At 38.7% G+C, this 24,166-nt stretch overlaps 4 protein-coding genes across 6 annotated transcripts; all 4 read right to left on the bottom strand.

The window, feature by feature from the left end:
* Window positions 1-102: 102 nt before the first annotated feature.
* Window positions 103-5,727, bottom strand: LOC110776701 (protein phosphatase 1 regulatory inhibitor subunit PPP1R8 homolog). 3 transcript variants are annotated; one of them, XM_056830478.1, is made up of 3 exons: window positions 5,545-5,727; window positions 4,482-5,038; window positions 103-1,285 (listed from the first exon to the last, which is right to left on the bottom strand). In XM_056830478.1, exons 2-3 carry the CDS (start codon window positions 4,928-4,930, stop codon window positions 451-453), a joined length of 1,284 nt encoding a protein of 427 aa, XP_056686456.1. In that variant the 5' UTR covers window positions 4,931-5,038; window positions 5,545-5,727; the 3' UTR covers window positions 103-450. The 3 variants fall into 3 exon arrangements, with proteins under 3 accessions (XP_056686456.1, XP_056686455.1, XP_056686457.1); XM_056830477.1 differs by having other exon boundaries at window positions 4,482-4,963; XM_056830479.1 differs by having other exon boundaries at window positions 4,482-5,727.
* A 9,151-nt stretch (window positions 5,728-14,878) lies between these two features.
* On the bottom strand, window positions 14,879-17,966 carry LOC130460934 (uncharacterized). Its single transcript, XM_056828758.1, has 9 exons — window positions 17,299-17,966; window positions 16,946-17,219; window positions 16,379-16,629; window positions 16,210-16,291; window positions 15,990-16,125; window positions 15,742-15,899; window positions 15,551-15,671; window positions 15,248-15,472; window positions 14,879-15,152 (listed from the first exon to the last, which is right to left on the bottom strand). Exons 3-8 carry the CDS (start codon window positions 16,515-16,517, stop codon window positions 15,374-15,376), a joined length of 735 nt encoding a protein of 244 aa, XP_056684736.1. The 5' UTR covers window positions 16,518-16,629; window positions 16,946-17,219; window positions 17,299-17,966; the 3' UTR covers window positions 14,879-15,152; window positions 15,248-15,373.
* Window positions 17,967-19,260: 1,294 nt separating this feature from the next.
* Window positions 19,261-21,243, bottom strand: LOC110776703 (ATP-dependent DNA helicase PIF1-like). Its single transcript, XM_021981252.2, has one exon. It carries the CDS (start codon window positions 21,241-21,243, stop codon window positions 19,261-19,263), a length of 1,983 nt encoding a protein of 660 aa, XP_021836944.1.
* Window positions 21,244-21,321: 78 nt separating this feature from the next.
* Window positions 21,322-23,645, bottom strand: LOC130461638 (uncharacterized). Its single transcript, XM_056829794.1, has 3 exons — window positions 23,159-23,645; window positions 22,838-23,076; window positions 21,322-22,233 (listed from the first exon to the last, which is right to left on the bottom strand). The coding sequence occupies exons 1-3, from the start codon at window positions 23,643-23,645 to the stop codon at window positions 21,322-21,324; spliced, it is 1,638 nt and encodes a 545-aa protein (XP_056685772.1).
* Window positions 23,646-24,166: the final 521 nt, after the last annotated feature.

Genomic DNA, 24,166 nt, shown 5'->3' with positions numbered 1-24,166 from the left:
ACAATACACAAGTTCAGATGGCTAATTATATGACCAGTTAGAGGTCATATAAAAGTAGAAGCTTTCTCAGCCAAGCAAGCTATTGGTTTTGTTTGAACAATATGATCAAAGCCTCAAAACAATCTAATTTCGTGAATGTAAAAACATTTTAACCTTCTGCATCTTACAAAACACTGCATCTATGATCTATACAGCTAGACCCTCAAGTTCAAATCTTTGGCCTCAAACAGACACTGAAATTGCACCACCATAGAAAATTAATACTCGTATTAAAATACAACAAAATCACCTCTCTAAAGAATTAAGATAAAGACCCTTTGCCTTAAGCACAAAAGTATGCATCTTAGACATTTGATTTCAATTACAGTAGCTTACCCATCAAAGAGCCCTTTTTTTTTTTTTTTTTCCTTTTAAGAGAGGCAGTCAGAAGATTTTCCGCTTACCTCAAAATCAGTCACCAAATAAATCATCATCGTCATCATCAAGAGTATTATGATTGCTTCCTGAAGTAGAATTGGACAAAACAACATCCTTCATCCCATTAGTGAAACTTGAAGGTGATGGTTCTTTACCAACAGAGCTACTAGAAGAGACTGCCCATGATGAACCCATCTTTCCGGAAAAGGATTCTCCATATAGATCATCATAGATACCACTTTTTAAAGTATTAGGTCTTTTAACCTTGTTCAAGACTTCCTGTAGTTTGTCAGTAACACCTTTTGGAGACACATTATCTTCCTTGACAGAAAACTGTCCTTTCCCTTTCGGAATCACTGTGACTTGGACTAGTGATTCATATTTCCCAACAAGACTTCCCTCTTTTAAACCAAGAGGACCAGGTTCTGTTTCTACATCGGCACCATCAGAAACTCCAACTACTTCAACCAGCTCACCCCCAACTTGGTCTCTGAAGGCAACTCTACTTTTCTTCATTCTCTTAGCTGGTCTCGCTGGTGGTTGGCTATCATCTTTGCTACTTGATATAGAAAACATACTTGCAGATCCAATGAGGTCTGGTTTGCTTATACCATAACGATTTAATAGTGTGTTATAGGCAACAAGAGCTTCCTCATCTGAAGGGTCAGGGGGTGGCGGCAAATTGATCTCCGTGGGCACAGGAGTTTGAGGGAAAAGAGCTGCTTCATTTTTTCTCAAGACATAAGTTCTTGTTGATGCAGCAAATCGCAGAGACTGACCAGCTTCAAGTTCAACCGGTGTATCTTTTGTTAATCTCTCATTCGCAACAAATGTACCATGAGCAGATCCCAAATCCAATACATATATGCTGCAAGAAAGCCAGGGATGGTCATAACGTTTAGCAAAAATATATAATATTCAACAGAGTGTAAATACAATTAATCGCAAATTAGAATGAATTCAGACTCAAACAACATGTGAGACTCCATAATGAGCGTGAACAGAAATAATGGTTATCCGGTCATGGACCTAGAACAAGCCTTCCTGACCCAGAACCAGCTCTACCGGAACCAGGTCCGGTCATAGCCCTGTTTGGGACTGGTTCAGATCAGAGTAACAGGTACCAAACTTTAGGAAAAGGATACTCCAGCCACTGGACGGACTTTTACTGTTTGGGCTACAATATATTGACAGTAATCCAGAATAATAGTCAATTAAAGGATTAACCGAGCCCAGTCTTTGCTCACTTTCACTTTCGGACTCTAGTCTAAAGTATTATTTCCAAAACACAAGCACCCAAAGCTTTAAGTTTCAACCACCACAAATCCTTAATATTTTTCAACTCCCTTTTCATTTTCTTAGATCTATCTAACACCTTCTACCTCTAACCTCCATAGATCTTTTGCATCCTCAAATCTAAAATCAACTAGTAGAACTATACTGGTATCTCCCACATTTCCTCTTCCTCTCCTTCTGCAACTCTCTTCTTCCTATATTTTTTATTTCCTTTCCATATGGGTTATGTGGAAGAGGATGCTCAAGCTCTTGCTAAGCTCAATATTTACGAGCAACAGTTTTTTTCAATTTTTTGAGTTAACTAAAGCCAATAGGTATATCGTCTACGGAGTATTACGAAGTGTTTTTTAGGGCAATTAGAAGGGGATTTTCAACCAATTTATTACTCCTTCAATCCCTTAAAGATTTCTCTATTGACTTATCACGGTTTCCAAAACATGACTTAAAACATAAATATATTCAACTCCGTACGCGTAAAATTATAAAATGTTGATATTATAAAAGTTAAATATCGAAACGATAACTATACTATTTGCTACTATACATTAGTGAGAATTCATGGTCAAAGTTTTTAAAGTTTGATTCAAAAATGCAATAGCGCGATTTTTAAGGGGTGGAGGGAGTCTTAGTAAAACTTGAAAAAAAAGAAGTGAGACCGAGTACCCGGATTCATAACCGATTCTGAATTTCCAGATCCGGTTATAATCCGGTTCTAATATATGACCAACTGAAAATATTTCCACTATTTGCTAAATACCTTATTGGATCAATGAGCTCTTTTGCAATAAGTTCACATTTGGAACATACTGAAAGAGTGAAAGAGCCAACTTTACTCTAGGCTGTTGCAAATGAAATGACATATATACCCAACTTCTATATTTACAAAAGAACAATCAGCTAAGTTTGCCAAACTAACAATCAATCTACAAATACAATCAGCAAATAAAATAAGCTCTTACAAACAGTTTTAACCATGGAATTAAAACTTGATCGTTCCGTTACGTAACTGCCGTTTTGTAACGGGTTTTGGATTTGCTGTTCCGCAAAACTCTGTTACATATCGGTGTGACAAAAATCACACCTTTTTCCCCGCGTCGCCTATTACGTAACAGTAACGCACCGCGTTAAAACGTTTTTTCTCCCATTACACCGTTCTTTTGTACAAATTAGCCAAAAGTATTTTAGTATTTACTATATATTTTATGAAACATGAAATTTTTAGTGATTATTTGTTCACATAATAATTTTATCCACTAATATTACGATACGTTTGGATATATTGTGTTGAAATAGTTATTTTTAAACTTATAAGTATTAACATGCTTAAACATGTTAAGGTGATTTTTTAGTCAAAATTCACACCGCGTTAGCCGCGATCCATTATATTTATCCGTTACAAGAGGTTTCCGCGACAACACAACAGTTACCGCGACCGCATCCGCGATTTTTCCTATGGTTTTAACTATAGTTCTTTGGCAAATAGGGGTGTATGACTTGTGTTTATTTTCTAAACAAAAACGTACCTGTATATGTTGCTTTAGAAGAAAAATATTTGTTCACGATGTGTTACACAAAACAAACATAATTTTTTAATGTTTCCTATGTTGAGCGTGCCATATAAAATGTAATCATCATATTATTCTCATAATCGTAGGGATGCGGCGAGTGCAGCATAACATTATATTACATATTTACATCATCTTGCTTCTGGTGAATTCACACTGTGAAGCCAAGTGCAAAAAGGCTTGATGCAATTACAACTCAGATTATTTCATCCGCGCGCGTGTGTATGTAGAGGTGATCAAACACTCCATAGCTTTTAGCTAAGCTGAAGACTATCTGAAATCTAAAAGTTTTCATTCATGAAGTCTATTACACATCCTAGCACCCGGTATTGGTCTTCAACACTAATACTCACAATAGACATAATCTATGAGTACATACTATGAACAATATTGGCTAGGAAGGGAATGGGTAGCCATTGAATGGTATATTGTGAAATGGCAACTTAAAACGAAAGGTATTTGGTGCGCTTGGAATAAAATGCTCTGGCCAAGCTATACTAGTTTACACTAAAAACCATACTGTGAGATTTGAAAAGGTTCAGGGGCTTATTATTGTGCCAATCATCGTTTTTCGAGAATTTGTGAGTAATTTGGTTGTAATGAAGACTATCAACTGATAAGTTTTGTTAGGGTTAGATTTTTGATAAGCTAGTGATAAAGGATAAAGGCAAGCTTCGCCGAGCTTCATGAGTCATTTCTTGCTATGCCCTTTTTGATCTCATACCTGATTACATGAATGGAATTTCTTTATCCTACATTTTTAACTTTGGTGGATTATTGATCCTCACCGTAACTCCTTTTTGTCTTTGATAAAAAAAAAACTTCTTACCAAAAAAACCATTGTATATAGTTCAAATCATGAAAGCTAAGGATTTGCCAAGATTGTCTCAAATTCAGAACAATTTTTCAAGCAGCTGAACCATATTTATCGTAGCAACTTACTAGTTGGCTACACCCTTAGTAAGTTAGCATCTACAGGTCATGCTCTATTTAGCAAATTAATTTCTGATGGTGCCTAGAAGAAGCCCAGGAGGATTTTGTTCTAGTATGTCAATGAATTCTTTGTATCAAATGAGTTTTGATAACTGCTACTCCACATAGTACGAATTCCAGTATAAGTCAATGTAGAGAAAAATAAGTTTTATTGAAGAGACAACTCAAGCCAAAGACGTACACAGAGAAATAAGGTGAAAGAGATCAAACCTTCCATTTTTATGTGGAACAACAGCTGCATGCTGACGTGAGACAGATTGATGATCAAGAACAAAGTCACACGCATGGAGCTGCCTGCCAAAGATGTGCCTCCTTTTGTCAAGATTAATCCGGTCGAGGGGTTCGCCGTCTTTCAAAACCTCAAGATAATATACACCAGGACGAGGTTCAATAGCCCAATCTGGAGGCTGCCAAGTAGATTGCCCCCCGCCAACTTGGGTAGCATGGGAAGTGATTGTGGAGGGCAAAGTGGCAGCTGAATCCAGAGCTGGTTTCTGAGAGAGAGGAGGTTGTGAGTGAATCTGCCCATTTTGGGTAGGATACTGAGGATAAGATTGGGTCACAACTTTAGGAGATGGCAGAGATGTTTTAGGAGTGACAGAAAAGGGCTCCAAGGCCTGAGCCTTCTTAAATCTGTCAAGACCTGCTCTTCCGTACATTTATATTGGCAGCAGTAGCAAGGACTCGAATTTCTGGAAAATTCAGCAGCAGCAAACTCAGAAGCAGAGTCGACGAGCAACCAAACAAGCCTCCACACACTCACATTTCTAAGACAACATGTTTGGGTGATCAACAAGGACATGAGCTTAAACACTCAAAAGAAAAACAAGGAACTACTCGTATTAAATAACTCCAATTCCATTCCTTTCCCTCACTCCATTCCATATCCAAACAAGGAATATGTCCATCAAACCCTTTTATCCCAATACAATGTAATGCAAAGTTATCATCTTAATAATTAGTTGAAATAGTTTAGGTTAAATTCTAATATGAATTTCCTTGAAATCACTTCATGTACAATCAGAATGAAATGATTTCATGTACAATCAGAAATTTATGTTTAACAATTTGAAACCCAAAATCCATCATCCCCACATCATATCAGGCAAAACCCATCAACCCCACATCACATCAGGCAAAATCCATCTTCCCCCATCATATCAGGAAAAATCCATCATCCCCAGACTGAACACTTATTGGATCTTCAATTACAAATAAAATCAACAATTTTTTTAAAAAAATCGGAAAATAGATAAGCAAAGAAAGTACATACTGAGAAATTGCAGCGGTAGAGAAGAAGAGGTGGTTGGAAGAGGCGCCACCGACTAGAGGTTGTGATACAACTACAAGATGTCTCGTTTTGTTCAAGGGTTTTAAGAGGAGGAGGTGGCAGGACGGAGAGGGAGAAGACAAGAGCAGCTGCGAGTTCGAGTTTGGGGAGAGAGAAAATTCCTTCAGTTTTGCGATGTACAGATTTTATTAAATTGTTAAGATAAAATAAATTGTTAAGTTAAAATTAAAAATTTATTACAAATGCTATATTTTTTACTTCGTATCTATTAGATTTTATGATTTTGGATGGAGTTGGATATATTTGTAACGCCCCGACTTCTAGACATCATTATTTAGGTTAACTAGTTTTTGGGGCCGTTCACAGAACGTGCTTGTTATATATTTTTTTTTTTGAAAGGTAAGGAGAATATACTTAGGAGCCTCTCCGCACGAGAGTCACTCCTGAGTAATCATTACACAAAATAGTAGCTAATCTCTAGCTATTAGTAGGATCTATATACATATTCCCAACAATTAGGTGACCGACACTCGCTATCCAATCTGCAGCTGAATTTGCTTCTCTGAAAATGTGCTTGATATCCCACGTGGTAAAGAGTTTGAGGAGATGTTTGATATCAGAAATAATGTTACTAATCTTCCAAGGAGTAGACCACACCCCTTTAACTGCATTAATGATAAGAAGATTGTCACCTTCGATGAGGAGATTATCGATCTGTAGACGCCTAGCTTCTTGTAGACCTTTGTGGAGAGCGATGGCTTCAGCCATGAAAGCTTGAGTTTGACCAAGATTAAAAGTACATGCTGAAATCGAAATTCCTTCATTATTACGGATGATGATTCCTGCTGCTGCTGAAGAAGATTTACTGGAGCCGTCGAAGTTGAGTTTGAAGGTGCCGAGTGGAGGGGGGGTACCAGCTAACCATGATTGGAGGGGAAGGAGGAGGCGGAGGAGTGGAAATGAGGGTAGTGATAGGGGTGCCCGTAAGCTGGTGATAGTCAAGTTGGAGACGAGATTGCCATTCATGGTAAGCAGAGTTTGCCTTGTAGAAAACCCGGAATGGGATGAAGGATGCATTGTTGAAGGTACAATCGTTTCTTTCCTTCCAAAGAGACCAAATTAGGAAGGTGAACTTACATAAAGCAGTGGGGTACTTCCTGAGAAGGGTTAGATTTTCAAGAAGGTCGTGGGAGGTGATAAAATAATCCAGCCAGTGTTTAGTTAATTGGAGATCCCACAAGAGTTTAGAGGAAGGGCATTGAATGAAAAGATGATTCATAGTTTCAATATAAGTGTCACAAAGTGGACAAACATCAAAAGGCAGGATGTTACGTTTCTGGAGCGTACTTCGTACGGGAATGCTATTATGGCAAATTTGCCATAGAAAAATAGCAATTTTAGGTGGAATGTCTAAACTCCAGATCCAGTTATAGTTCCATGTATGGGGTGAAGAATGTAACCCATGAGCTATCCAAGTCGCGGATTTGACGGAAAACTCTCCCGTCGAAGTAGCTCCCCAAATTGGAGAATCCTCAAGGTCTCTAGTTGGATAGGTATCCTTTAATTTTCGTTGCTAAGGAGGGAGGAACTATAGATTTTAATTTATCACAATCCCATTCGTGGTTAGGAAGGATGAAATCAGCAACACGTAGATTCGAATCGACTGTATTAATATTCAATTTTAAGTGACTAAGGAGATTATCCTGGATAACCCAGTTGTCAAGCCAGAAATTGATAGATTTGCCGTTCCCGAGTTTCCAACGGATACCTTTGCGCAGAATCTCTCTTTGGCAAAGGATATGACGCCAGATAGAGGAGTCTTTTGTTTTAGGAATACATTCAAAAAAGGTTGACTAATTAACGAAACCCAGAGGTTTTCTTCGTTCATTAAGATTTTCCAGCCAAGCTTCGCAAGGAAGGCTTGGTTAAGAGGTCTTGTTTTCCTGAGACCTAAACCCCCTAGAATTTTAGGTTGGCAAATTTTGTTCCATGAGATAAGCGGGGTATGATTAGAGGAAGCGGATTGTTTCCAGAAGAATTACGATGGATAGAGTCCAAATTCGAGCATGTTTTTTGAGGTAATAAGAAGGAGGAGCAGACGTAAGCCGGTAGTGCTTCAAGATTACTTTGAATGAGGATAGACCTACCTGCTTTAGAAAGGAAATTAGCATGCCAATGGTTGATTCGAGAGATATTTTTCTGGATTATCGCATTATAGTCTGACTTGGTAGGTTTAAAGGAAGAAAAGTGGGCACCCAGATATCTTCCGAGTGAGGCAGATTTAGTCATAGAGAAATTCCCAGCAAGTAAATCTCTACGGGAGTGTTCTATTTTTTTTGAGAAGATGATCGCCGATTTATGAAAATTAATTAGTTGACCTGATAAGTTGCAGAAGGAATTTATCACAGATTTTAATTGATTTGTAGCTGTTGAAGTAGCTTTAACAAACAGAAGACTGTCGTCAGCAAACAGGAGGCAGGTAATTTTCGGAGTAAGAGGGGCAATACGGATTCCAATTCCTGAGTTTGGAAGTGTGCTACTTTGGGAAAGCATAAAAATGAAAACTTCCATACAGATAAGAAAGAGATGCGGGGAGAGAGGGTCTCCTTGGCGGATACCTCTCGAAGGTAAGAAGTGATGCGTTGTAGAGCCGTTGATTTTAAGAGAGTAAGAGACTGTTGTGACACAAGCTTTAATACAGGTAATCCACTGGTCCGGGAACCCAAGGGAGGAAAAGGTGGCCCAAAGGAAGTCCCATTCGATTCTATTATAAGCTTTTTCCATATCGAGTTTAAGCGCACACCATCCAACCTTTGAAGTGGATTTTTGGAAGGTATTTAAAATTTCTTGTGCTATCAGTAAATTATCGTGGATAGAACGTTCGGCCGTAAAGGCATTCTGATAGGGGCTTATGTGATGTTGGAGAATAGGTCTTAGTCGGTTGACTAATAATTTCGATATTGCTTTATAGATGGTATTACTTAGGCTGATGGGTCGGAAATGATTGGGATTTTCTGGGTTATCGTTTTTGGGAATAAGAGCAATTATGGTGTGATTCAGGGCTTTGGGGAGTTTGGCATGGTAGAAAAATTCTTTGATTGCAGTAGTAACTTCTGGAGCAATTATTGGCCAGTAAGCTTTAAAAAACTGCGGACCAAACCCATCCGATCCCGGAGATTTCAGCGGATCCATTGAGAAGAAGGCTTCTTTAATTTCATCATCAAAGTAGGGTTGGATGAGATCGTTTTGTTGTTCCTGAGAAATCCATTGTGGTAGAAAGGAGAGATCAAGTTGTCTATTAGGATCTGATGTGGATACGAACCGATGTTTGAAGGATTTAAGAAGAATATCTTGGACCGTGATGGGATCGGATTCCCATTGTCCTAAATCGTTTTATAGACGATAAATCGTGTTCCTGGCCGACTGGGATTTGATTTTTTGGTGAAAGAAACGGGAGTTTCGATCACCTTGGGTAAGCCATTGTTTTTTACCAAAATTTTTCCAGGTGGATTGACCGAAAGCAAGTAATTTTTCTCGTTGTTTAATCATTCGAAGAAGGTGATCCTGAAGGATATTATTGAAAGGTTGTATTATTAATTTTGTTTGCAAATCCGTGATTTTGTCGCTATTTTTTTGTAACTTAGTAATATTATTTCCATATTTTGTTTTTGCCCATTCCCGAAGGCGAAGCTTAATATTATAAAGTTTAGATCGGATCCTGTAAAAACGAGAGCCTTCTTGCCGGAATCTCCATTCTTTTTTAACAATGTCATGAGAGTCTTGATCAAGAGTCCACATGTTGTTAAAGCGGAAAAGGCAATTAGAATTGATGTATTCAGAGTTTGAGTCAAAGATGACAGGAGCATGATCTGATACCGAAAAAATACCATACTTAACGGTGCTCTTAGGAAACAGGTTGGAAAAATGTGAATCAACAATGGCAATACGCTCAAGGAGGGAGGAGTCTTGATTAGATTTCCAGGAGTACGCCGTTTGTACACAAGGAACATCGATAGCGTGGTGGCTAGACAGAAAGGCCGGGAGGCGTTTACATTGATGCGAATGAATGGGGTTCCCACCCAGTTTATCAATTGGGGAGAGGAGTTCATTAAAGTCCCCAATTAGGAGCCATGGGAGGGTGGTGTTTGCATAGAAGGAGGAAAGATCATCCCAGAAGAGCGATTTTTCCTCCTCTTTCGCTGGGCAATAGATACCTGATACAAGGAGAGTCGTGTGTGTTGGTTTATATAGAATTGTTAAATGTGCACATCTGTGTGTTAAAGTCGTATTCAAAACCTTGATGTTATCTTCATTCCAAAGTGCCCAAATACCCCCACAATGATTGACAGAATCAATAATGAGATGTTTCTGAAATCGAGTCGCTTTAGTTATAGTTTGGCTGTGGATATTATTTGTTAATGTTTCAATAACAAAGCATAAGTCCGGTTTTTCTTGTTGTTTTAGGTTCATTAGTTTTGCTATGGCGTGATCACGTTTACCACCTCGAAGATTCCATGCACAAATTTTCATAATAATTCGGAAATGATAAAATTGTTCGTTGAGAAATGCCCTAAAATACGAACCGTGGAGGGTGGCATACAGTTATTGACGTAATGTGTACTAATAGGTGTGAAGTGTTGTTCCTGATACACATAGGAATAAAGAAAGAATAGATACAAGGCGGATTCAGAAATCCGGTTCCGATAAGGAGTAGAATCCTTAGGCAATTCAATAGCAGAGCTTTGGCTCTGGTTCACAATATTAAACAAAAACAAGGCGGATTTTAAAATCCGGTTCCGATAAGGAGTGAAGTCCTTAGGCAAGTCCGTAGCAGAGCTTAAACTCTGAGTTAACAATATAAAAACCCAAAAAAGTTCAAGGTAAAAAGAGTCCTTATACAAACGGAATAATAATTCAAACTTTGAGCACGAACAAACAAAGAAAATCGCAAAGGCCCAGTCTTGGAAGAGCTCCTGAAAACGAGCAATCCAGAAGCAAACACCATATAAATGCAGCAAGAACCAGAGAAAGGTTGAACCTTCTGCAACTAACAGAACACAGGAACATAAATTAGAGTAATGCAAGGTATAACGAACCCAAATGACCAGGCATAACAAGGTAGAACTTGCAATTAAAAGGGTTAGGGGTGACAAATATAGTTCTCAGGCCAAGAATGAAGAGCATTCTTAGTTGCATCATCGAACTTGGACTCAAAAGAGGTTTGCCTCACAGAATTAGGCATCAACCTTCCAAGCAGCATCCCAAAACATGGGTACCTCAACATGGAAGGGAGCCAAGTCTGGAGAACTGAACCTACAAGACGAGTCCACCGCATACAGGAAACCAAGGGGACGAAGGAAAAGGCAACCACAAACATAAAAAAACCAGTGGCAACCTGAATAAAGGTAGCAACACAAGTCAAGTGAGCAGAAAAACAATCATCCGGGAGCAAAAATGCAGAAGATTGAAGAAACAGAGGGGCAATTCGAACAAAAACAACCCAAACTAAAATTCCATTAAGAAGCCTGCATTGGAGCCCAGAAAACCAGTACATGATTGAGGAACGTGCCATAAAGAACCCTAAATCTAGAACATACAGACAATAAGGGAAATTAAGTCTAGAAAAAGGAGAACTACATAGCCAATTAAAAATAGTAAACCACAAACTACACCATTCGAAATTCAAAGGCTGCGTAGTAACAATAGGATTGAGAAGCAAGCAGCTGCAAAAGTCTGGGCAGAACCAGGAAGCAAAAGTAGACCCAAAAAGCCAATGCAGGGCGATCATAACTTAATTGATAGGAGAAGAGGGTGGAGAGAGACTAGATGAGTCTCTCTTTCTCCTCTTTTGAAGGTCAGGCAGCCTTGGGGGCGTTCCGGGATTGAGAAAATCATCATGATCCTCCCAATTATCCATCTCATCATCATCAATCATATTAAAAGGAACATCATGTCTTTCGGGGGCAAGCACAATATCATCAGAAGTGAGATCAGGAAGGATGTCATCATTGCCCGGATTAGGCATAGAAGCAGATGTAACATTGTTAGTATCAATGTCATTGATGACACCACATAAATTAGCAGACAAAGTAGGTGGCATGAGAGTCACAGTCTCCCCTGTGGAGACTTGAAAATCAGCCAACTTAGTGAAGGGATTGGCAACAGGAATGGGCTCACAAGCAACAACCAAATTTGTATCAGTAGAAGGAGCAGGTTTGACAGTAACTGGGGGGACATAAGGGTGAAACCTAGAGCGGTTGCCCTTAACAAAAATACGAGGTTTGGCTCTCCTCTTAGGAAGGACAGTACACCAATCAGATGAGGTTGCCTTATCAGTGTGGGTGGGAGCAGTGAGAGAAGCAGAATCCAGCTTAGCAACAACTAATTCAAGGCAAGGAGGGGGATTGTTTGGGCATGAGTTCATAGTGTGTTTAGGATCTCCGCAAAGCAGACACACTTCCCACACTCCCTCGTAAAATAAGAAATACTCTTGACAATGAGAGCCAAAGTTAAGAGTGATTGATCTTGGAACTGGTTTGGTGATATTGAGGTGGACACAAACACGAGCAAATTGCCCTTTTTCAACATTTTGTTGGGTAAAGCGGTCAAGTCTGATGGGGTGACCAATACAAGACACGATCTGGTTAAGATACCTCCAAGCCCAATATTCAGTAGGTAAAAAGGGGATCTTAATCCATTGATCCACACTAGTAATGCGACAAAACTGAGCTCTAAACCCTGGATACCAAGGCATCAACACAAAGTTCAGACCTTGGACTAGGGATGGCAATGGGTAGGGTCTGGGTAGGGTCTAGTAATACCCGGACCCGGACCCTAACTTTTTGACATATACCCATACCCTACCCTTACCCTATAGGGTCTAAAATTATAAGACCATTACCCGGACCCTATGGGTCCGACAGGGTATGGGTAGGGTCTAGGGTCTTATGCGGGTCCGCATTAAACTATAACTTTTATTTCCTTTTTTGTATGCAATTATATGTAATATGCAAAAATAATACAAGGACAACGATTAATAAGGCATTTTAAAACAAATAAGTAGCTAGTCTTCAAAAATTATCCTTGTCTTTCCTTAACACAATACATTTTAAAGTACGAAGCTCATAAGTTACAAAATCCCACATTCTTAACTACACAACATTAATGTTAATAAATAGGCATCCATTCAGTACTTTAGTAGTAGTTATCGTTCATATCATCATCTACTTCATCATCAAGATCCTATAAAAAAAAGTGAAGTACATAAAAATAACAAAATTTAAGCGGGTCTAAATATAGGGTATGGGTAGGGTATGGGTCTTAAGGGTCCGCGGGTAGGGTATGGGTAGGGTACGGGTCTGAAAAATTAAGACCCTAACCCTACCCTAAAAAAACAGCATATGCCCATACCCTACCCTTACCCTATAGGGTCTAAAAAATAAATACCTATACCCTAATTTTAGGGTAGGGTCCGACAGGGTCCGGGTAGGGTCCTGGACCCGCTGCCATCCCTACCTTGGACAAACCAAGGTCGACCATTCCAAACATCAAGCTTAGTGAGAGGGTTATCAAATTGAATTAAGAACCACCCATTGCCCAAGTACCTGAATTTAATCTCACCCTTAGTGTTATTCCAGTCTTTATTAAGTCTAGCTAGAATAGCAGCTTGAGGAATGAATTCCCCCCAAGCTTTCCCAAATAAACATGACTTTTCCATAAGAGAGACCTCATCATCAGCAAGACGAGGAGCATTGAGGGAGATTACAGCGAGAGATTCACTGTGAATCTCTGCAGGGACAGTGTGCGAAGGTGGGGAATTGGGAGCATCAATATAATTGTGACTTCCCACAGACTCTGAGTCTGAGTGGGAGAAGGTGTTGGGGATGGTATTAACTGAACTACCAAGAAGACAGGCAGATTGAGGTTGAGAGGAAACTGTAGGATTGTTTGTCTTGAAAAGTGAGGCATAGTTGGAGATTGAAGGATTATCAGACATGAATGAAATTAACAGGTAGTTGTGATTATAGTGAGAGTGCAGGAGAGGGAGATGTGAGAGAGTGTTGGTGTGATCACAACAGTGCAAATGAGGTTCATATTTATAGTGGTGGAGATTTAAAAAAGGGCGGGAAAAAACAACCAAAGTAATTACTGAGACCATATAGAAAGACATATTAAGAGACAAATTATTAATCACAATAATCAGTATCCCATGGCAAAAAAAACACATAGTTAATGAGAAAGTAGATAATATTAATACCAATTAACAATAATCCATAATTAATATTAGATCTGAGGGTAGAACAGGCAATTAAGGTCCGATTAGACTGGAGATTAAGAGAAACGTGGGCATCAAGGTGAGATAAATAACACACATTAAACCAAAAACCAAAATCAAAGGCATCATGAAGAATACGAACAGGGCAAGAAAACACCAGATCAGAAACGATAAAACGAATATGACAATTTCCAAGATAATAATTAGCTAAAAATAGGTACTTCCCTGAGAATTTCGAAGGATTAGAGCAACTCCAGCAAGTAAAGGCCGTCGAACTCGTCAACCAAGAATAACCAAACGATGGATTGGGCAAGATGGAGTAGCAAGGATTCTCAATTAAGATTAAATCCACTAAAAGTGGATTTCCCTCATAATTACAGACGGAGAAACCAAGGCCGCCGCCCAAGAAGAAAATCTCAACCCTTAGATTAAGATCCAAAGGTGGAGAAAAAGAGACTGAATAAATCTCTTCATTAATCTCAATTAAAAAGGCATTAATGTAGGAAGTAGGGTAATAATTACTTTGTAAACTAGAGGAGCTTTTCTGGTTTTGGATTTGGAGAGCAAATCGAACAAAATCGAGGTTCAACAATGGAGGCGAATGAGAGGGGAAGGAGGCGGATGAACCGAGGTGTAGGGGGCTAGGGTTGGTTTTGTTCTTTGGAATCTCATATATCTTTTTTTTTCTTTTTTCTCTTTCTCTCTAAGTTTCTTTCTTTCTCTCATTTGTTTTCTCCATAACGGGCTTGTTATATGAGAGTTATATGAGAGTTACCCATTGATGTATTGTACTGGGAGTTGTTTTGCTTATTCTGTTTGTTTGGCTGTGATGGTGTGTTTGATTTGGCCATTTGTAAACATATTGGCTTCCATTTTTCAGTTCATGTTCATTGTGAGAGTAACATTTAGATGAGGTTGTAATTTTGCCGTCATTAATACATGGAGTAGCTCTATCCCAGACTGTAATTCCAAAGTGTAATATGATAGTACAATTTGTAGGAGAGGTTTCTCATTTGAACGCTGTTGCAGAAATGACGGTAGACTAATGTAATGAAGCTAAATAATAATCCAACTGTCATGAAATAGGTCTATTGTAATCGTTAGTAGTTGTATTAAACCTTGATTATCCTTTCATTGTTGGTATTAAGAAGTCTAGAAGTTCTAGTTAGACGAAACGTCTTTTTATTTGTGTTTGTCGTTTTTCCTTTGGCTCATCATTCATGAGGTTGGTCCGTTGTCCGCGATAATTATTGGTTCTTGGTGTGTAGTTGGGGTTGTGGTTGTTGTAGGTATCTCCTTTGTTGTTGTGGTGGTCCTGTCGAATTTGTAGTAACATGTTAGTAAAGCATTATATGAACAATACCTACATGTATAATAATAAGTTTGTATTTGTTGTGGTAAGGTCATTACCCACTCATTTTGGCTTTCTTGTTTGGCTCGCCTTCCTTTTTTTATTTCTTTTAGTGTTTCCTTCCCTTGTCGTTTTGCAACTATTTTGTCATCCGTTTCCACATGGAAGATCTTAATAGCTGTTAGCTATTGTATGTATCCTTTGTTGTTGACTTTGAGCTTCAGGGTACATTTTTTCCCGATGCATTGTTGTAGCTCTTTTGATACCTTTTCTGCTCCATTTTCCTGCGTTTGCAATGTACTTAGTGTGTTTTTCATGTTTGGTTTTTAGTCAGTGCGTTTTGTGAATTTTAGTTGACTTACCTGCTCTGAAATCTTGATCATTGATGTTATTGGTTTGCCAATAAGTTTTTCCACGTCTTTGTCAAAAATCCCCACAGTCATTGTGGCATTTCCATCGTCAATTGTTGCAATTAATCGGTACCTGTAGTAATTCAAATGTGTTATTTTGATGGTATTGTGGTACAATATAATTGGGGGCTTGTATACTCCACCTATCGATGGGGAATTCTGGAACAACTTGGCATTTGTTGCAGTATTGGTTCTCATCCACCCTTGATTTGCAGTTGTTACATGAAGTGTACATCCAGCCACACTCTTGGTCATGGATGAATGTGATTTGTGCCACGCAAGTGTAAGTGGTTTTTAAATTCTGCATTTTTAAATGTTAGAATAAATCTGGATCTTGTTCTGCGTTGGTACCCTTTTGTGTATTATTTTAATGTTGTAAGTAGGTTTGTACCTCGTTTTCTTCTCCTTCCATGTATAGTTGTTGTAGTTCTGTTATTGTTTTCCGGTTCTTGGTCATGGCCTCCTCCAAGCTCTCGGGCTGGTTGACTTCTATTCGGACGATTTCTTGTTGTGGCACATCTTCCATGCTTTATGAAAGGGTACAACGTGACATTAGTAATGTGAGAAGTAGTTGTTGTCTTTTGTAATTCTTAGCGTATACGGTTTCTTACTTTCTCTTGAACTGTTCTACTTCTGGGATGTCTAGATTGATGTAGATCTTAGTGCCTCCTATGGAATTGAGTTGGTAGTTCCCTGCAACATCTTTATTTATTAGTAAATGTGTAAATTAGATTTTTTCACAGTGTTTGTGTTTGTCTATATGTTTGTGTTGGCGTTTACCTTTGAACATTGTTACACGGGTAGCTGTGATTATTACTATATGTGGTTGTGCTTCATTGTCTGGTATGTCATCTGTGATCAGATCTGCTTGGGGTCCCCACAGCGTTACCGCAATATTGTTGTTCTTGTTGCAAGGCATTGTCGTTGTTATTCTGTTTGTTGAGTTTGTATGTTACCTGTATGTAGTCCTTACCTTTCATCTTGCATGTGGATTGTCCGGCGTTGATATGCTGTGTGGATTTTGTTCTCCACTGCAATAAGTTGTCCAATTATTTATGCATCAGTGGTAGTAAGTTAGTGAAAGGAGCTATTTGTTTTTTGGGTTGTTTTTTCCCTTTTATGTTGTTTGTTTTTTTGTTTGAGGACCTGAAGTTGGTGCTGGTTAAGTATATTATTTCAAGCCAAGAATATGAATAATATTGGTTCTAAATTTATATTAGATACTACTATTAGTTTTCCTACTGTAACCTGTGAAATCATGGATCCATCGACAAAGATGTAACTCTAGTGAATGCACTTAGTAAGTCACCCAATTGACTCATGTTATTTTGGATGTTTTCTTATTACCTGTGAGTATGTCGACTTTATTGTTTCGCTCAGCTAGTTGCTCGATGGGACACAAGTTGAATTTGTGATGCGGGATTGCGGCAACAGTTTCTTCTTGTAATGTTACGGAAGTAAATGAATTGAACCATATGATGTAGTCATTCTCTACTTGTAGTCGTGATCTGGTGTTTTTTCCAACACTGAAATGAGTCAGTGTATATATCTTTCCTTCTGCTACCTTGTCCTTGAAGTGATTGATTAATGCCTTCTTTATCAATGCTTGTATTTGTGTTCCCTACAACTTTTACGTGTTAGTTTTTTTTTTTTTTTTTTTTTTTTTTTTTGTAAAAAGGTAATGTTAGTTAGCTATGTACCTGTTCGTCGAGAAGGACCATGTCTATGGTATCCGGGTTTGGATTTGTTGGTTGGTACCGCACTTCCCACATGCGGGTTATTCGAGCAGTTATTCTCCAGTCTCTTTTTGTTGTATCCAGTTCTGCAATGTAGTTCTTTGCGGCCTCCATATCCTACGACATCATTGTTTGATAGTATTACATTATAATTTTACATTGTACTAAATGGAAGAGTGTAGTTGTATTACCTGTGTTCCTTGTAGAGCGGTTCCTCTTGACATGGGTTGAAATTGTATTTTTCTAAGAGTGTGTTGGAGTTTCTGTTATTTAGGGATGTGTTGGTGGGTTTTATATAGTGGTTTTATTTTAGTCTGAATTAAATATGTCATGAAATTGTAATTTTAATTTTGTGTATTAATTGGTTTTCTGGTTTGACGGTTTTTACATGTAGTTGTGGATGGCTTAATTCTAATTGGTGAGCCTTCATTGTTATTTGTCCTTTTAATATTGTAACTGACCTATTTATTACGTATTTAGGTACTGTCTTCATTTTTTTTTCAGTTTCATCATTTATTGAGTGTATTTCTTTACTGCCTGTTTTTTTGGTTTTCTAAGCTGTTTTATTTGTAATGTTATTTAATGTTGTTAATATGTCATTTAATGTATATTCCATTTGATCATGTTCCAGGGGGCCTTATTACGAAGTCCATCAGTTTTCCAAAGCTGTAAAATGTACTACAGAACAGAGAACAGACCTGAGTGTGTCGTTCATTGAACTGCTGAAGAGCTTCTGTCGTTTTCCTATGGCAAAGATCACCCAATGTGATAGATGTGATTTAAAAATGTAGATAGACATGCAATGAAAACCATACTCGGTAGGATATTTGGGAGGAATGAAAGACATGCGATGCTCTTGAAGATGCAACCGTGGATACCTGCAAACTTTCCATCACCACTTTTTTGAATTCAGAAACTTGTCACACTTTTGCACAATATACAAAACTATGCTACATTATTATGACGTTTCAGTATACAATATTGTGAATTCCTTACATCGTTGATTTGTCGGTATTACTTAGCATTTTTGGTTAAATTTGATAATTTCCTTAAGGTCATGAAGTATTAGTCAACTGATTTTACTTGTGATATTTCGCGATTATAGTAAAATACTCTTATGGATACCATGAGTTGAATGCTTGCCTTTGGGATATGTTTTGTGGCCGTTGTTTTGTTAGAGCTCACATAATTGAGGAGATGGATCTTCTTCTGCTTGCACACCTTGTATTCCTGAAAATGCATGGGATATTGGGTTAGTAGTTGTTGTCTTGCAAAGGTAAGTAACGGTTTAAGTGGGTGGGTAATGAAATGCAGGGCATACAAATGTAGGAAGGTGTGTAATTCCAATCGTATTATTCATTAGAAGAGTAAATATTTCAGTAACTCATATGACTGTGATCTAGTGACAGTTGGTATGCAATGAAATTCTAAAATATCCAAAGCACTGCACAAGGGGAAATGTTCTGATTATTTCTGTTTATACTAGATAAGTTCTGAGCAGATCCATGCTGATTAGATCAGTTCTGATCAGATCTTATGTAAACAGAACTGGTCTGATCAGTTTTGTTCTGATCATCTCTGTTGTGATCATTGATATTCTTATGTGTTTGAAATTCTTAAACTATACTCATGATATTTCTAATAAAAGTAAATATTTCAGTAACTCATATGACTTGATCTAGTGACAGTTGGTAGGCAATGTAATGCTAAAATATCCAAAACACAGCACAAGGGAAAATGTTAAGAGCACGGAATTCAACAAAACACTGAAAAGTAATTGGATGCAAATATGAGAGTAATGAATAGATGTCAAAGAAACATTACATACAGTAGACTTAACGGGCCAAGTTCATATGTATGAAATTTCCAGGCCGATATGGTCTGATTTGGTAACCACTGGTTTATTTTTTCATTTATTTTTTAATTTTAAACATTGTCAAAAATTTCTCTATACACGACATTCTTTGTCTCAGAACAATCTTCCGTGTCGTTTCCATGGCGGCCTATACAAATTTTGAGACCAGTCCGACATGTGACTCTAGAGACAACCACATATAGTTGTCCGTGGCTAAAGACGGGCTCTGGCAAATACACACCTACGCGGTTGAACGTTTGACCCTGACTTTTATTTATTGTCATTGCAAAACATACCTTGACAGGGAATTGTCTGCGCTTCATAGTGAATGGCAGTGTGTGATTAGATGGTGTCATCTCTACCCGGGGAATGGACACTCTGCGGCCTACATTTTTTCCAGTTACCACTTGTGCTTCAATTACAATTGCTTCTAGCCGCGTTATTATGAGCCTTGTTCCATTGCATAATCCCTCAACTTGGTTGATGTTTCTAAGTAGGATTATTGGACAACCTACCTTTAGTCGTATCTCATGATTTGGGATGCCGGGGAACTGCAGTGTGTTGAGGAACTCTGTTGGGTATAGATCTTCATCGACCGAGCTTCTATTTGTGAGTGGGCTTACTCTGTCAGCACTTTTATATACACCTTCTTCTCCAGGAATCATCGAGAGAATGTAGTTGTTTATTTCATCAACACATTCCTTTTTATGCGCTAAAATCGCCCTTTCAGCAAGGTAATTGATGTCTGTGTACCTGTGAAGTAGGTCTGGATATATTTCTTCCACAAGTGCTACCTTTTTATCAGAATGGTCTTTTACCAGTAGGTCAGTTGGTATATGAATCCAACTTCCTTCATCTTCCCCGGTTTTTGCAGTAGTAGGTAGTTTTCCATCGCCCACATCTAGGACCCACTTGCTAAAAGCCTGCATTTGTTCTAATCCAACAGTGGTCGAGCTTCCCCTCAATCTCATGTTTGTAGTGAGCTTGAACACGATGCAATGAGGCCAAATTGTTGGGGACCTACTGACCGATGCGTCTACAATTTCTGCTCTTCCTTTTCGTGGCACCACCGGTAATATCTGCCTGAAATCGCCTCCTAATACAACCGTTTTTCCTCCAAATGGCCTGTCTGAAGCGCTTGGGTTAACTGTCTGCATAATATCACGTATAGTGCGGTCCACTTCCTCGAAGGCATGTCTATGGACCATGGGAGCTTCATCCCATATTATAAGCCTTGCTGTTTGGATGAGAAATGCCAAGTTCGAACCTTGAGTTATCCTGCAACACGAGTTCTCATTTAAATGTATTGGGATGCTGAAACGTGAATGTGCCGTCCTTCCACTGTGAAGTAATAATGCAGCAATACCAGACGATGCAACTGCGATTACAATATGGCCTTGAGATCTAATTCTTGATATTAATGTGCTCCACAAATATGTCTTCCCTGTCCCTCCGCTACCATAAATGAAAAATACCCCACCAATTCTATTTTCTATGGCCTCTAGTATCTGATGGTACACAGAGCTTTGTTCCGGATTTAGGCTTGCTTCTAGATTAGATGCTTCGTCTACTAGAGTTGCAATGTCAAACATTTGCTCTTCTAGTATCATTCTGTTGGATGTTTGTTGGACCAAAGACATGTCCGGGAATGGCATACCTCCATAGTTTGTGAGGCTCCTGTTATTTCTGTTAAGGATCAATTCTATCTCATATAATGCGTAGTTTTGCACTTGGTTAGTTGTTAGCACAATGTTGGGAGAATTAAACCTCTTGCGTTGCCTGTATAGGACATCATCTGATAGTAGCTCCCAATTTTTCTCCCACAGGTCACTGGGACTTGTTACTTCACAGAAAATTAAGATTGTGACGAACAACTCTCTAAGTTGTGGGGCATGAGCCCAAGATGATGCAGCGTTTAGAGCTTCATGCCATTCACTATCTCCTTCTAGAAGCCCTAAAGCATTGCAAGCTTCCTTGAATGTGGGAAATTGTACGCCATTTACTGTTCTTATGTCTGCAAAGCTTGTTGATCCTGTCACTATATTAAGGAGCATACGCAAGTAGTAAAGGTCCCCTGATGCTGGGTGCACAAAGTAAATCCTCCCTATTTTGAACCCTTCATCTCTTCCTTTCTATTTCTTTTCCTTGCTTTGCCATACCCATTCAGTTGGGAAATCGTGGTATGTCAATTTTCTTGCTTCTGGGTACTTCCTATTTGCTTCCATCCATCCGGTGAGAGGAGTCTTTGCCGTGCCTACTCTTTCAAGGACTTGATCTAGTGGCTCATGGTCTTCAAACATCACTGTTTGTTCTTCCTCAAGGTGACAACTTAAGCGTTGTACTGGTGGGTACTTATATTGTATTGGGAATCCAAAAACTCTCCAGCATGCTTCAGCAGCAGATACGTATCTGCATTGCAAGTACGATTTTATCTCGTCTCTTGGAGGTTCCGGATTGGCTTGTTGTCCTCCCGGAATTCCATTGTCTGTAACTTCTTCGACTGTTGCTAGTGCCATATATGGACCCTTGTTCATGTACTTGAATAGGTATTTGGTACATGTGTATTTGTTGCATACTTCGACGTTGATGTGTGCTTGATATTTCACCAGCAAGTCCACATTGTATGGCACAATGAAGGTATTATCAATTGTGTGGCCATTCTTTTCTGCTACCCGACCATTGTTTCTTCTTCTGTATGCTGGATAGTCGTCTTCTCCAATGACTGTGTCGTTGTTGAAGTCTTTAGGATAGTACTTTGTGCAACGGCCATCATGCATACATGGACATTTTGGGTTCAAGCTACCACAGGGTCCATGAGTCATGTATTGGACTACCGCCTCGAATGCAACAGGGTCCTTTTCCGGGTCTGGTAGTTCTGCTGAAATCAGTCGATCGATGTCTGCTGCAGTCCGTAGTTTGTCCGGTTCATGCAAAAACAACAACATATTAACATGTGGGAGACCTCGTTTTTGGAACTCGATTATGTATATTGCTGCAAGATGGTACATAATGTTAGAATAGCAAGTGTATTTAAGTGTAATATCCTTTTATCCAATAAGACATAATATAATAACAAATGCCACATCAACCCAAAACAGTATTGGTGGGCATGAGTTCTCATTACACCCGAACTTCCATCCGTATACAATGTTCCAAGATTGCAGCTACCGGCCATTTCAAGAATAGCCAAGAAAGATGGGATTGCGTGCTCCATATTGAAGTGCATACAGAGTGTGACTTGACAACAAAAATTAATAATGAACATAAAGAAATAACGCAATAATAAGTACCAAAATTTAAACAATTCATGGAAGTACATATAAACCCCAATAAATGATTTGGGTAGAAAAGTGTACAGAAGACAGGGATAAAGAAGTAATATTTATTTCTATATATGCATATATAGAACATCTTGTAGTGTAAATGGAGTGCATGGATATATAGAACATTTTGTAGTGTAAACTGGTTTTTTGGAAGGCAATTATATATTATTAACTTAAAAGACATAATGTAATAACATATGCCACATCAATCCAAAACAGTATTTTTAAATTTTAGTTTATGATAAGACATATATGTTTTAGTTATAAAGTGAATTATATTTAACTGCTTTAGTGCGGCCGCAATATTTCTTTTGGTGAGGTCCACCATCTGTTCATCAAGCTTTATCTTGAAGACTTGAGCGATGATATCAGGTCGGTCTTCTGGTTTTTGACCGGGAATCAAGGATAAGAACTCTCTGACCTCTGGCCATCTTGGGTTACATGTCATAGTGATGAACAAATCTGGAGGGCCAACCCATTTGCAAATAGCTAGGGCATCATGATAGTTTTGAATCGTGAATCTCGGGCTTCCCGTGAAGGATGCAGGTAGTATCACACGCTGTCCTACAGATGCAGGAGTTGTGTCTCCTCGAGAAACAACATCTGCGAAGTTTCTTTTGGTTGCCTCTTACCCATTCTAATCTACCTTCTTGGATGCATATGAACGCATCAACTTGTTGTTGCTGGTTTAGTCTTCCCAATTGGAATCTGGTTTTTGCCTCCTTTTTTCTTTGTTGAAAGCGAAATGCGTAATATTCTCTCATAGTGACTGCAGTTCTTACCCTTCTCCCTGTTTGTTCCACATCATTGTGGGGGATATCTGTTCTATATCCATCTTCTCCATATGGAAAAAGTAGTGGATATTGCATTGCCATGAAACTTGGGTGAAGTTCGGATATCCTTTTCAGACCAAAGTGTTTGTCCTTGATAATCACATCTCTTGGCCCTTTTTCTGTATCACCTGTACCCACTATCAAAGCAGCAACCTCTGTAGTCGTTGGAAAGTTGTATTGTCTTCCATCTTTTGCTCTTGTCCCGATCAACCGAATCTTCACAGGTTGTAAATCAGACTCATGGAACCTTTCCCTGGCCATTCTGAATACTTTTGCCAGTTCATTATGCTCATCAAACATCTATGATAATCCGGCTACAATTTCAGGGTCTAGTTCTGGTTTTTCTCCCACACTTCCGAGGCTGTTTATCCGTTTTGATACTTCGTTCTATGTGTCATAAATATAAAGATGGGTGAAACTTGGTTGTTGGCCTTCTGGAGGAAGCAATGACCCAATCTTGTGGTGGTTCTGCCCATTTAATCTAAACACATACGGAGCATTTCCCCGATTGATGCTGTTGTTTACCTTCCCTCCCATTGAAGTGAAAGCATTGATAGAGTTGTACATCCTTCCTTTTACTTTGAAATCCTTTGATCTTCTGTCATTATTATCCTAGATATCCTTCAAAAATTCAGGTGGCTCTTTCAATAGAGGTAACCTGGCCTTGCCCTTTTGGCAGCATAAACTGTATTCAGGGGAACCACTATTTCTGTCCTTCCTCGCCCGTTCCTCATACCAAACTATAGCTTCACATTTTGGATAAACTTTAGTTGTCCCACCGAAAGTCCAGGGTTCGGTGTATATTCCTATATGATGATAAG

This window comes from Spinacia oleracea, chromosome 5 (genome assembly GCF_020520425.1).
Source record: "Spinacia oleracea cultivar Varoflay chromosome 5, BTI_SOV_V1, whole genome shotgun sequence".
Classification (NCBI taxonomy): domain Eukaryota; kingdom Viridiplantae; phylum Streptophyta; class Magnoliopsida; order Caryophyllales; family Amaranthaceae; genus Spinacia; species Spinacia oleracea.
This window is presented reverse-complemented; position numbering and strand designations above follow the sequence as displayed.